At 67.1% G+C, this 14277-nt stretch overlaps 1 protein-coding gene across 3 annotated transcripts in view; it reads right to left on the bottom strand.

The window, feature by feature from the left end:
* SEPTIN9 (septin 9) overlaps positions 1 to 14277 on the bottom strand; it is a 124040-nt gene that overhangs the window by 47368 nt on the left and 62395 nt on the right. For all 3 annotated transcript variants that reach the window (XM_054709047.1, XM_008155012.3, XM_054709048.1), the window contains one exon: positions 5726 to 6361. In XM_054709047.1, coding sequence (XP_054565022.1) covers positions 5726 to 6361 — 636 coding nt within the window. The remainder of the gene's footprint in view (positions 1 to 5725; positions 6362 to 14277) is intronic.

The following is a 14277-nucleotide window of genomic DNA, read 5'->3' as shown; positions in this document are numbered from 1 at the left end:
GACCTACAGCCCAGAGACAGCCCCGGTCAGGGAAAGCCCAAGCGGAGAGAGCACAGGAGAGGGAGGGCGCCACACGCAGCCGCGCCAGGCCCGCGTGGCCCACGCAGCACCCCCCAGGCCGACGGCTGGACCCCAGGGTTGGCGCGGGGCTGCCCACACTGCAGGGCGCACCCCCCTGCTGCTGAATGTGCCCTCTGTCCACAGGGCACAGAGCGGGGCTGTCTGGCCCGGCGCACCCCCGGACAGCGGCCCCATTGTGCCGCCCCGCTTCCCAGCAGCTGCCCCGGGCCCGGCCGGCGGTGGGCGCAGACACAGCAGCTCTTGTAGCAGCTGCTCCGGCTTCCGGGATGAGCATCGCGGGCGGCCTCGCCCAGTGCCATGTGTCGGGGCCCGGGCGCCCTCCCGGGGCCGGGCTGGGTGGTCAGAGCCGCAGAGCGGGGACCCGCCTCCGGGCCCACCCTCCCGCCCAGCCCTCGGCCGCAGCTGTGCCCGCTCTACGGCAGGCATGCGGCAGCTGCCGGGCTGCATTCCCGGATGGCCCCGCCGTCCTCATCCCTGGGCTGGGCTGGGCGGGCCGGCGACGGGAGGCGGGTCTTTTCCTCGCTGTCCCTCCTCTGCCCCATCGGGAAGGCCGCACCTGGGCCTGGCCACTCCTCCAGCAGGTCCTCCCGCCTCCTGTGCCCCCACAGGTGGGGCCTTTCTGCTCCAACCCAGGTGAGGGCCTCAGGGGCAGCTCAGAGGGGAGTCTGCCTTCCCCACAACAAAGAATGTTTCTGGGTGGATTTATTATTATTTTTTAAATATATTTTTATTGATTTCAGAGAGAAAGGGATGGGGAGAGAGAGATAGAAACATCAATGATGAAAGAGAATCATCAATCGGCTGCCTCCTGCACGCCCCACACTGGGGATGGAGCCCGCAACCCAGGCCTGTGCCCTGACCGGGAATCGAACCCTGACCTCCTGGCTCATAGGTCGACGCTCAACCCCTGAGCCACACCAGCCGGGCATTTCTGGTAGTTTTAGTCGGAAAGAAACCCCATGGAGACCCTCGCTCGGCTTGCCGCACCCCAATCTCATGCTCACTGCCACGCGTGCCCCCTGGCACACCGGAATGGACACCTGGAAAGCTCAGGCCACCTGGGCCAGCAGACCCAACCCCTCCCCCATTTGACGGGTAGAGAAACTGAGTCGGGGGGAGGGGCGCAAATCGAAGTCCCTTAAGATAAAGCCAGGACACGCCCAGGAACTCAGCTGGGTTCCAGATGGGATGCCCACTCACCACCCGGCCCTGGCACCAGGGCCTCCCCCAGGGCCGCCGGTGAGCACCCAGCAGCAGCAAAGAGCCAGACCGTGAGTGAGTGGCCGTGCCCGCCTTATAAGGCAGCCTCGGGAAACTTGGCTGCTGCGGAGCCCGGGGGAGGGGGGGGGGGAGTGGCGTACAGGGGGGCGGGGGTGGACTCCCAGGCGAGGCAGAGCCGGCAGCCGCCCCACACAGGATTCCGGGTTCCGCAGCCCGGCCCCACCCAGAGCCACCCCGGGATGACGAGGAAGGTGCCAGGTGCAGGGCCGGGCAGCAGCCTCAGATGGCCAGAACCCCGGTGCCAGAGGGGAGTGGGTCAGGTCTGCGGGCTCTTATCTGACCAGAAAGTATCTGCTGGCAAGGGTGACACAACGGCCTTCTCCTCTCGCTCCTCCAACATTCCTCTACTGAGCACACGGGATTCTTAAAAACAAACAAAACAAAGACAACATCCCCACCCGCAAGTAACCTAGAATCCTGTGGGGGGCACGGAGGGAATTCTGAAGAATACAGAGCAAACATTAAGAGTTTAGCCCTGACCGGTTTGGCTCAGTGGATAGAGCGTCGGCCTGCGGACTGAAGGGTCCCAGGTTCGATTCCAGTCAAGGGCATGTACCTTGGTTGCGGGCACATACCCAGTGGGGGGTGTGCAGGAGGCAGCTGATCGATGTTTCTCTCTCATTGATGTTTCTAACCCTCTATCCCTCTCCCTTCCCCTCTGTAAAAAATCAATAAAACATATTTTCTTTTTAAAAAATAATTTAGTTATTGGTAAATTTTCGTTTCTTTCTAATTTCTGTATTTCCTGAATTTTAAAGGAAAGGTACTATGCTAAACCACCTTCTACGTTAAAAATTCTGGCAGAGGAAAGAGGGCTCACATACAAATAATTTACACCCCAAGCCACACGTGAGGTATTACACACGAGAACGATGCAAAAAGGCCTGGGAGTCAGAGGCAGTGAGGCTGCTTCCAGCTCACGGGAGGGCTTCATGGAAGAGGTGCCCCTCGAGCTGGGCTTTGAAGGATGCATAGGAGTTCAAAGAGCAGCGATGTGAAGAGGAGCCAGGCCGGAGGTCAGAAGGTCCGAGCAGACCAGCTGTGAGGAAAGGAGGCCTGTGGGAGGCCAGGAACGGACGGGGCGGGAGGAGCTGTGGGGCAGGGAGGTGGCCGCTGGAAAAAGCCCAGCTCAGTGCCACCTGCTGCATCTGGCCCATCCGCCCTGGACAGCCCCTGCCCCACCTGCTCAAACAGAACACAGACTGGGCTGCGGAGGCCCCGGGACGAGTGGGCCGGAGAAGGCCCCGAGGGGGCAAAGATTTCATCGGTGCCATGTTTAGGGGGGGTCAATCTGGGAGCGACTCAGCTGGGGTCCCAGGAGACTGTCCAGCACCAGAGCCAGCTGGAAGCCTTCCTGGAGGCGGAGGCAGAGGGCCGAGCGTCTGATCGGAGGGTGCAGAGCGCCCGCCCTCCCTGATCCTTTGCCCCTGCGGTGCCAGCCGGGCCTCGGGGTCAAGGGGCAGTGTGCCACGAAGGGCGGTCAGAGCAGGGCTGGGGTGGGAGGCCTCCTGCAGCGCTCTGCCCAGCCCCCAAAGGAAGGGCGGAAGGGACGGGAGTGCCCGGCTGCAGGAGGGATGGACAGGACGTGGGGCCGATGCTCAGGACAGGATGTGCCTCTGGGAGAACTGGGAGGACCAGGACCAGCGGAGGGGAGAGGAAGAGGCGGTCGGAGCAGGGGCTGGGTGGGAACGCAGACCTGGGCCCCCAGAAGCCACGGCAACGAATTCCGGGAACACCCCCCCACGCCCCCCCAGGAAAGCCCTGCCCTCCGAGCAGATGCCCAGGACCTCTGGCCTCACGTCCAGGCCGCGCAGGTCTAGGCCACACTCCCCGCCCTCGGTGGGCCTCGCCCCCTCCTGGCCCCGGCTCCTTCCAGGCCCGAGGGCGGCTCCCTCAGAACCTGCGGGAAAGGAAAGATCCTCCCAGAGTGAGTCACCCCCGCCCCTCCCCCACAGAGCACCTTCCTCTCCCAGCGCCATCCAGCCCCCCGCACCCCCAGTCCATGCGCATGTCCAGCCCAAAGGGTCTCTGCAGGTGAGCACTGTCTCAGAGAGCCCGCCCCCAGCCGGGAGACACAGGGTCGGGGCACGGGCGCACCTGTGAGTTCACACGCGTGTACACACACAACTGGCACAGTCGCACAGGTGATGGCCCTGCCAGGGGAGCTGGACACCCCGCTGGGGGCCGCTCCGGGGGCCGTGGGTCTGGGAGGCTGCCGAGCGCGCTCACTCCCACTCGGAGAGCCACCTTCGTCTCCACGGAGAAACGCCACGTCCCCTCCCCGCCTTTGCCTGGGGAACCCCACGGGGTCCAAACCTTCGGGGGCGGGCCGTGCTCCTGGGACGCCGCCCCCACACTGCTCCTGGTCCCACTGCCCCGTCCTCTCCTGGGGTCCCACTGCTCAGCCACAGCCAGCCTGACCGTCCTTGCACACCCTGAGCTGTGCCCCGCCCGCCCGCTGACCCAGGGCCCTGCCACCCGAGCAGACACCCCCTGGCCTGTCCCCCCAGAGCCGGGACATCTCCTTGCGCATCCAGCGCCAGCTGTCGCCAAGACCTGGCCGGCCTGGGACGGCCGCCTCCCGGCCACATCCTGTTTGACCGGGCTGAGTGTGAACACCTCACCCCCCTGGAGGGGGACGTATCCGGCCAGAGGCCCTGGACCAACCGAAGCTCACCCGGGGGTCCGCGGAAATGGCCTCCCGGGCACGCCCCGGACACTGGCCGCGGCTCTGTCCTCACAGCACACCAGGGTCACGTGTGGGGAGACGGACATGGGAGCGAGAGCAGACCCACACAGTCGGCGGCTCAGAGGGGCCGGCGCCGCGGGCAGGCCCCTCAGCCCCTCAGCCCCTGCCCCACCTGCTCAAACAGGACACAGCAGCTCACCCCACACCCCACTCCGACGCCAGCCAAGGGCCCTCCGGTCCCCAAGTCCACTGGCCACTGGCAAAGTCTCACTCAACCAGGAAAAGCAAGAGGAAGCGGAGGCCGGGCCTGGGAGAGGCGAGCGCCCACGGTCAGCGCGCACAAGCCTCAGGAGCAGAAGCGGCTGCTGTCCATCACAGACGATGGACACCCCCCGCCCCCCCCCCCCCCCGGAACGCCGGCTCCGGCACAGGCAGACCGTGAGGACACGACGCGCAGGGACAGCCAGACACGGAAGGACAAGCGCTGTGTGACCCACTTCCACTCGGGACCTAAAGCGGCCAAACGCACAGCCGGGGAGCGGAGTGGGGGGCTGGGCTGGGGGGCGGGCGTGACTGTGCGATGGGGGGAAGAGAAAGTTCTGGAGATGGTGGTGGGACGGCTGCACACGATGTCAATTTGTCTAATGCTGCTGAGCTGTGCACTGAACGCGGTTAAAAGGGTGAATGTTACGTTATGTGTGTTATAACCACAATTAAAAATAGTCACTTCAACAAGGAAAATCAAAAACCCAGAATGTTCTGTCTGTCCAACGCACAGAACACCTACTGAGCATTCACGGGTCCGGAGTCCGGCGATCAGAACAGACCCAGCGGTCACGCGGCTCACAGCGCAGCCGGCACCCGCACACAGCCCAGGAGCCCAGGGCCCGGCGCTCCCCAGGGGCCCGGGGTCCCACGGGGATCCCCACTGCCTCCCCTGGAAGCTCCCCGAGCGAGCCTGAGTCTGGGTTTGGGCCCTCTGAGGACAGTACCCAAGCCCCTTGCTTCCCTCCTCCTCCCTTCATCAGAACATCACCCCCAAACGTAGCTGTGGGCAGGTGTCATGGGGACCCCTGGCCCGGGGGCCCCTCCCCAGCGGCCCAGAGAGCCTGCGGGTGCAGAGATGAGGTTTCTTGTGTTCTCCTGGCCTCTGCTCACAGCCTCCCTCCTGGGGGAGGAGGTGGAAAACCTCCAATGCAAAGCCTCAGGGGGGGCAGGACCCCCCAAACCCCCCAGCCCCTACCCCGGGGCCTTGGCCTCCGTCAGGCACTCCCAGGGCCGCCGGCTATTCCTGCCCTGGGCCCCGTGACCACGGAACGTGACGTGAGAGCCCGTCCTCGAGGCCCAAACGCCCCGCCTCTCATTTCCAGGCTCCAGCGCCGCCGGCCCGGCTCGCACAGAAGCAGCTGGACGGCACGGTCCATGCTGGCCGTAAAGGGGTCCTTCCCAAAGCCCAGCTCAGTGCCACCTGCTGCGTCTGGCCCATCCGCCCTGGACCGTCTGCTCCCTGAGCCCGCGGCCGCGGGCCCCTGTGTGTCCTAGGTCCCCATGGAAGCACACCCCCCACCCCCCCATCCGCTTCTTTCTCCAAGACTCCGTGGCAGAGCCAGCTCCCGCCCCCAACCATCACCACCCCTGGCGACCCCTGGCCACACCAGGCACCTGGCTACTCACCTTCCTGGCTCCTGGGTGGGGCCTCGGCCGAGGGAGGCAGGGGCTTGGGCTCCAGCCTGCTCTGCAGCTGAGACAGCGGGGTGGGCTCTGGATTCTCCAGGGACGGGGCGGGGGCGGCGGGCACCTCGGCCGACTTGGGCACCTGGATCTCCACCCTCCTGGGGGCGGGGTCGGCCGGGGGGGCGGTGGACACCTCGGAGGCCTTGGCGGCGGGGGTCTCCGCTCTGCGGTGGGCTGGCTCCTGGGGCTTCACGATGGTGATCTCCGTCCGCCGCGGCGTGGGCTCCGGCGTCTTGTGGCCGAGCGCCTCGGCCCGCTTCAGCCCGAACCGCGAGGGCCCGGGGGCGCCGGCGTTCTCCACCTGCTTGGACGAGATGTCGATGGAGATCTCGGTGCGCCGGGACACGGGCTCGGACTTGGGCCCCGACAGCTCCACCCTCCGCAGGGCGGCCTTGGGGGACCGCTGGCTCAGGGCGTCGACATGGCGGGCGGGCGGCTCCGCGTTCTTCGCCCCCAGGTCCTGGAACTTCTGGGTGGAGCTGGCCACGGTGGCGCGGAGCAGGGGCGTCTGGACCCTCCGGGGTGGGGTGGAGTTGGGCGTGTCGACCTCCTCGACCTCGAAAGATCTTTTCAAGGCTGGAAGACAGAGAGCAGGGTGGGATGAGCGGGGGCTCGGGAACCCCGACACATCCTGCGTGCTGAAGCGGGCACCGCTCAGAGCGGGAGGGGACAGCCCCCTCTCCCAGGAGACTCAGAGGCACGGCGATCACGGGGGAGAGAGAAGAGGCCGGAGCCTGGAAGACGCCGGCCTCGCTGTCCCGCCACGACCACGCGTGGACCAGCCACGTTTCCTACCGGGACGCCTGGCTCCGGGGAGCCTCTGACTTCTTCCTCCCGTGGCCTTCCTTTCTGCTCCTCGCATGCGCCCAACACAACACCATCGGCAAACACGCCACCACCCCCACCCCCGCCGCAGCAGCCAGGGACACGTCCCCGGGAATGGCAGCACCGAGACCCTCAGAACCACGTGAAGACGACCCGTCACACAAACAGCGGCGCGAGGAGCCCACACTGAGCATCGCACGGAGGCGAGGACTGCTCGCCGCGCACCTCGCCCTGAGCACTGGAGACAACCCTCCGCCGCAAATAACGCCGTTGTCCCCGGTACAGACGGGGAAACCGAGGCCGGGCTGGGCCACGTTCCTGCTAAAGAGTCGGCAGCTCGCCCCGGCCTGTGTGGCTCAGCGGACAGAGCGTCGGCCTGCGGACTGAAGGGGCCCGGGTTCGATTCCCAATCAGGGCACAGGCCCGGATTGTGGGCTCGATCCCCATTGGGGGGCGTGCAGGAGGCAGCCGATCCATGATTCTCTCTCATCGTGGATGTTTCTCTCTCTCTCCCTTCCTCTCTGAAATCAATAAAAATATATTTAAAAAAAAAAAGAGTGGACAGCTAGGAAGATATGAGCTGGGTGAGGCAGTTAGGGCTTGGGGTGTGAGAGGTGACACCCCAAAATTAGGTACTGAAGACGACAGATCCCCCATGGGACAGGGAAGACCTGGGCGCAGTCTGACCGGGCAGTGACCCTGGGAGAAGGAGCCTCAGGGCCTGAAGATAAACACCCTTTTGAGAGAGAAGATTAGGGACAGGCAGCCGAGAGGTGTAAGTGCCCCCCTCCCCTCTGAGCGGGGCACTTGGTTCAGGGGGCGAGTCGCCCGCTCAGACCACATCTGAGGGGGTTCCTTTTCTGAAATACATTCTCGCCTGCCTTTGCTCCTTGTCTCTTGTCTGACTTCGTTCCCACAGGAAGACAAGAGCCGAGGACGCAGGGTCCTGTCTCCGGCCAGAGGCCCCCCGGCCACCGCTGACTCCCCTGCAGCAGGGACCCGGGGGGGGGGGGGGGCGGACCCAGAGGCGTGTCTGCCTGGCCCAAGGCCCACGGTTCTAAGACGCGGTCGTGCAGTTTCTGGTGGGATCACGTGGAGCCCCGGCGTGGTCGGCCCCCCCTCAGCCCCGACTCTCTGTCCTCACCCTCCCCTGCACCTGCCTCCTCCTGCCCTGCCTGCCCCAGCCAGACCTGGGCCCCGGGGGGCGGGGGGGGGGGGGACTGACTCCCACACGCCTGCCACCTCTCCGCTCCCTCCCCCCAGGCGGTGGGAAGGGGGCCTAAGCAGCCGCCACCCCGAAGTCAGAGGAGACCAGCTGCTCCTGGTTATAAAGACCAGGCGGGCGGGCCCACGTCCAGGACACTCACCAGCTCCTTCCCGCCGGCCAGGTCCTCACCCACCAGGGTCCCCCAGCCCTCCCCTCGCTCGCCTCGCCGCTCCCACCCCGAGCCCAGGATTTCAGGGGCTCCACCACTTCCTACCCCCCCCTCCCCCGCCCCGCCTGCTGCTGGCCCCAGGCCCCGCCAGCTCTCCAGGCCACTCTCAGCACCCCTCCCTCCCTCTCCTCCACGTTCTGGCCGGAAGACCCGGGCCTGCTGGGGGGCAGGCAGGCAGGCGGCCGGGGAGTGTGTGATCCCAACGCCGGAGTGGGGGGCCGCGCAGGAGCCCCCGTCCCCGATACCTGCCCCCTGGATTCCCGTCCCCCAGCCACGGCGCCCCCGGGAGGCCCTCTCCGAGCCCCGGGCACACCTCCTTCTCGCGGACACCGGGCACAGAACCTCGGGTGGCGAAGCTCGGCCACCCCGGGGCCCGGCAGGGACTGCAAAGTTCTCGGAGGGGGGCTGTGCGGATCTGGGGGTCATGTTACGGGAGCCCCAGGAAGCTGACGCAAGGGCCATGAGAAGGATGAACCCCCTGGGCTGCAATGGTCAGTGGGGGGCGAGGGGCTCAGGCAGGCTCTAGGGTGGGCAGAGCGGTGGGCTGTGGGGCAGGGGCAGCGGGAGGCTCCCTCCGGGCAGCAGGGCAGACAGGAGGCGCCACGTGGTGGCCGTGCGACAACTTTCACAGTGGTCGGTGTGAGTGCCATCGGCACGCGTGCACCGTGTGTGTGCGTGTGTGTGTGTGTGTCCGTGTATGTGCGTGTGGTCACCCCCCACAGTGGCCGAGGCTGCACGGCCCTTCCCCACGTCCACCACCCCACGGCCAGGACCTGCCCCTCCGCCCAGAGCCTCTCCTGATGGCACCTGGTGCCCCAGGTGGGAAGGCGGGAAGGGGGAACCCTGCTCCCCACACCAGCAGCTCTCGGGCCACAGCTGGAGTCAACTCCCACCCCCACCTGGTGGGCCAGCTCCGGGGTGTGGGGTGCAGAGTGGGGGTGCCCACAGCTGCAGCGCGGTGACAGGCCCCGTGATGCACTTCAGCAGCCGCCGCCCTCCCCGTCTCGCTCCCACTCGGGGACCCCCTGGCACTGGATCCCGTCTCCGGGCCCCTGGGGGCTGCGCGGAGGAGGGTGGCCGAGGCGACGGGTGGGGGAAGAAGGCTGGGAACAGGGACAAAGCGGACGGGAAAAGTGGGGGCAGGGCCCTCAGAAAGCAACACACAGCCCAGAATGGGGTGGGGGGGTGCAGCGGCCGCGGCTGAGCCTGCAGGGAAGTGGGAGCGCTGAGCTGTCGGCCAGCGGGCAGCTTGTGTAACAACAGGCAAGTCCATATAAAGGAAGAGAGGCTGGAGGGCGAGCGCGGCACCCACAGCTCAACACCCCCCCACCCCTCCCTCCCGCCCCACGGCCACACAGCCTCAAGACCACGCCGGGGCCAGGCCCCTCCGCCCGGCTCCAGTCCAGGGCCCAGGGGCAGGTGGCCGTGGCCGGCTGAGGGGGCGTGGGCGTGGGCAGCGTCACACAGCCCGTCCCGGGCCTCCGACCTGATGCAGGCCAGCGGCGCATGCCCTGGCGCGGTCTCCCGGAGGGTCTGGCCTCACCCCCCGCAAAGGAGGGCCCAGCTGACCCATTTCCACGCAGTCCCGGGGGATGCGCCACGGGAGCCAGAGATGTCCCTGAGGGTCCCCAGGAGGTCTCTCCACCCAGGGGACCCCACACACTGGTTCTGGTGACGGCCTTTGTCCTGGCCTTCCGGCTCCAAGGGGCCGTTCTGCTCCCCACGCTCCCACCGGGAGGCCGGCCCTGGCCCTGGCCGCCGGGCCCTGGAGAGCCGCAGAGCTGACAAGGCCGCCGGGCCCTGGAGAGCCGCAGAGCTGACAAGGCCGCCGGGCCCTGGAGAGCCGCAGAGCTGACAAGGCCGCCGGGCCCTGGAGAGCCGCAGAGCTGACAAGGCCGCCGGGCCAAGGAACACACACGGGTCCCCTCCCTCCCCAGGTGCAGGCGGCCTTCCCCGCCCGCAACGTGTTCAGGCATTAAAGAGCACGAAGTTGGAGCGTGGGTGCCGGTGACCCGTGGTCCCCCCACACGGACAGGACCTCGGCGCTGGGCGGGGAGCCCCGAGCAGCTGCGGGCAACAGCTGGCCTCGGGATCCCAGACCTCGTCTTACCCCCCCAATTCCTTACGTTACTTTCTCCCTGGAAAAGCTCTCCAGCAGCCTGGCAAGTGAGGGCACCGGCGGACCCCACCCCAGCCCTCCCGGCCCAGCCGCACGGTCCGGTCCTTCCGGAACCTGCTGTGCCGCCTGAGGACAGTGGCCCCCAACACGGCCTGAGTCCCAGTTCTGGACCCGGGGAAGTGGCCTGTCTGGGGAAAGGGGCTCTGCGGGGTCGTTGAGAAGGGGTCTGGGGATGACAGTGTCCTCGGTGGGCCCGAACCCCAACGGCGGGTGTCCTCGGAGAGACAGCACAGGAGACGCACCCGGGGGGCCACGCGCCCACCACCCAAGGGAGCAGAGGCCTGGAGGAGGCCCCCTCGCTCAGAGCCTCCAGCAGGAGCCAGCCCTGCCACACCTTGATTTATTACTATTTTTTTTTAAATATATGTTTTTATTGATTTCAAAGAGAGGAAGGGAGAGGGAGAGAGAGAGAGAGAGAGAAACATCAACGATAAGAATCATGGATCGGCTGCCTGCTGCACGCCCCACACCAGGGATCCAGCTCGCAACCCAGGCACGTGCCCTGACCGGGAATCGAACCCTGACCTCCTGGTTCCTAGGTCGACGCTCAACCACGGAGCCCGCCGGCCAGGCCGCACCCTTTGAGTTAGACGCCTGGCCGCTGGGCCTGAGACACCACATCTCTCGGGTCGGAAGCCCCGGTCCGTGGCACTTCGCGAGGCCAGCCCTAGCGAGTTACTGCGCCAACAGGACACAGAAGGGAGGGCGGTCTGCACGCCACGCCCGGCCTTCTGTGGATGCGGCGCCATAGCTGCCTCCCCTCCCCCGCTGGGACAGGGGCCCACGCTCGCAGCCCCGTGGGACGGGGCGGCCCAGCCCACTCCTGCGTCCCCCGTCATTAGGGCGCCCATTTCCACTCCCAGGAGTGTCCCAACCGGGGCAGTGAGTTACCGGCCACCTACCAGCAGCGGGTTAACCCCTGGAGTTGCCCGCCCCCTCCCCCGACCCCCCCACGCCAGAGAAGCCGCCTCACAGTGAGACTCCCGCAGGCCGTGGGGGCGGCGACTTCGCTTCAAGAAGTCTCTGTGCACGGCCACGGCCCTGAGCGGCACCCCCTGGGCACGGGCCTCCGGGTCCCTGCCCCTGCCCCTGCCCGGCTTCTGGCAGCGCGGGGGCATTCCAGGCCCCTTTAAAAGTCGCCCCCAGATGCTGCACTTCCTTGTTTTTTTGACAAAATGGAAGTGACAGCAGGAGCGCATTTGGAAGCACGTGTTTGGACCAGTCTGGTCACCTGCCTTCCCCCCAACCGCGCTGTTGGCTGCTTCCACCGAGCACCGGACGAGGGACGGGGCAGAAGGTGCAGCGCAGAGAGGCAGGAAGAGCGGGGGGGGGGGGGGGGGGGGGGGAGGCAGAGAGAGGGGCAGAGAGAGAGAGAAGCAAGAGAGGCAGAGAGAAAGAGAGAGAGAGAGATGCGGGTTAGATAAGAGGAGGCTTCCTGAGCCGGGCAGGGCGGCGGTGGCGGGGGGGGGGGGGGGGCAGGGCGGCGGCGGGGAGGCCTGGGTGCAGCCAGGCTGCAGGAGAGTGAGGGGGGGGTGACCTTTCAGGCCTCCGTGGGTCAAAGGTCCCGATAAATGGAAGCCCCTGGGAGGTGGCTGAGCACAAACTGCAGACCCAACTCCCAGGGTCTCAAGTTGGGGAGCTGCTCCCCCCACCAGAGGGTCCCCACTGACCCCTGAGCCTCCTTTCCACCTCTTCCCTCCCCCGTCTACTGCTCCCCCAAACACGCCTCTTCCCGGATGGCCAGGCCCTGCCGGAGCTGCTCCCTGAGAGTCTGCCCCCGACCACGGAGAGGGGTCACGGACCCTGCAGACAAGCCTCTGCGCATGGCTGTCGGCCCAGCTGCCTGCGGGCCAGGACCGACCGGTGTGGCCCAGGACCGACCGGTGCGGGCCAGGACCAACCGGTGCGGATCAGGACCGACCGGTGCGGGCCAGGACCGACCGGTGCGGACCAGGACCGACCGGTGTGGCCCAGAACCGACCAGTGTGGGCCAGGACCGACCGGTGCGGACCAGGACCGACCAGAGACCCTCAGGGACGGACGGCCAGGCCCCGTGTGGCCGGCAGCTGTTCCCAGCCCCGCGGCCGCGCACACGGGTCGTGGCCGCTCCGAACGGGCCTGGGATGCAGAACCACCGCCCCTGCCCCCGCCCCCCACTGGCGGGAATGGCTAAAGCGCAGTGAAAATGTAAAAGAAACCAACGCCAGGGGCCACTGGGCCAGGTGGGACCCTCCATCCATCACAGGCTGCCCAGGGACGCGGAGGACACACGGGCTGTGTTGTGGCCGGGGGTGGGCGAGGCCCCGGCCAATATGAGCAGCGGCCTAATTACAGGGGACAGTGACCCCGGGAGCAGAGGTCAGGCCCCGGGCAGGCCCCGCTCAGAGCAGCACCCAGGAGTCCAGCTGCGCCCAGGCCTCCAGAGGAATGGAGGGGCGGGGGGTCGGAGGGAGGAAGAGGGGAGCGGGGGGGGGAGGGAGGGGCGGGCTCCCCACAGCCGGGCCCAAGGCGGCCACAATGGGCTGGACGAGGGCGGAGCCTCGGTGACCCCACGCCCTGCAGAACCCTGGTGCCTTCGGGTCTGGCCCTGAGGGTCTGGGCCTGCTGTGTCCTCAAGGCAGGAGGGGTTTGGCAAAGAAGCGGGTGAGCAGACTGATGGGGGGTGGCCTCCGGGGCAGGTCGCGGGTGGCCCTTCAGCCACCTGCCTGCTGGGCTGGGGTGCACCGACACCCACCTCCAGGACCACGTCCCACAGGCCCCCCAACTGTGCTCCTGGCCGTGGGAAGAGGCAGAAGTGCAAGCTGTTGACAGGGAGCTCCTGGGAGACCCCCCACCCCCCTGCCCAGCGCCCCACGCAGCCCGTGACCTCTGACCCCCCTGGCTGCCACCTCCACCTCCCACCTGGGGAAGCCCCGCGGCAGCCAGGCCCTTCCCGCCACCAGCTGCCGGGGGCCAGGCAGCCAGGGAGGGGCCAGCCCTCACCCACCCGGAAACTGTCCACGGTCCCCACCCCCACCCACGCAGCCGGCAGGGCCCTCCGAGGGACGTGCTGGGCGGAGAGGAGCCTGCAGGAAGTGAAACCGCAGGCGGGAGCCGTCCTTTCCTTCACGGAAAAGGGGCCTTGTCCCCGCGTGTGCCCAGCGGAGTGCGCGGGGCGGCGGGTAGGAAGCGCTGCAGACCGAGGGCGGCTGGGGCGGGGCACCGAGTTGTCACCAGCACCATCTACGCCCCGCCCAGGCCCGGCACATGACCCCTGCGGCCTCAGTTTCCTGGAAAAGTCCAGGAAGGGCTGAACTGCAAGGCCCCTCCCAGCTCGGACACAGGATGGCCCCGTGAAGGCCCTTCTGCGATCGGCCGCCAGCTCCGAGGTGCGCTCCTGGGTCCTGAACAGCCAGGCCCGGCAACTCCACCGCCCGCAGAGCCGCAGGGGCCGGACAGGGCGGCCGGCCCCCTCCCCTCCCCTCCCCTCCCCTCCTGGCAGAGGTCAGGGCCCTCAGCTCTGGCCACATTCCTCTGCGGCCAGAAATGCTGCCGCCAGCGGTGCCGGCTCTCCACTCAGCACCCCAGCCCGGAGCCGGGGAAGCCACAGGGGCCCCGAGTCTCCACCGGGCTGGGGGGCTGGGCGGCGCACTTTAATTTTGACGACGAGCTTTTTCTATTTCTATTTTTACTTTTGTTCATCGTCACCCGAGGAAATCTTTCCATTGATTTCTGAGAGTGGGAGGGGGAGAGGCAGAGAGAGAGGAACATCGATGTGGGGGAGACACATGGGCTGGCTGCCTCCTGCAAACACCCAGGCCAGGGCCCGGGTATCGAGCCTGCAACCCAGGTCCACGCCCTCGCCCAGAACCGAACCGGGGACCCTGCGTCCCGAAAGCCGAAGCTCTCTCCCCCGAGCCCCACCGGCCAGGGCTCGACGATGAACTTTTAAAAATAATTACACCTGCTCCTTCCCCGACGATAAAGCAACTCGTGTGCGACGGAGAAAAGCTGCGAAACGCAGGGAAAGCTACGGGAGCTGTAACGGGCCAACGCCCTCCAGCCCTGCAGCA

This window comes from Eptesicus fuscus, chromosome 20 (genome assembly GCF_027574615.1).
Source record: "Eptesicus fuscus isolate TK198812 chromosome 20, DD_ASM_mEF_20220401, whole genome shotgun sequence".
In the NCBI taxonomy this organism is placed as follows: domain Eukaryota; kingdom Metazoa; phylum Chordata; class Mammalia; order Chiroptera; family Vespertilionidae; genus Eptesicus; species Eptesicus fuscus.
Note: the sequence above shows the minus strand (reverse complement) of the source record. Positions and strands in the feature narration are given on the sequence as shown.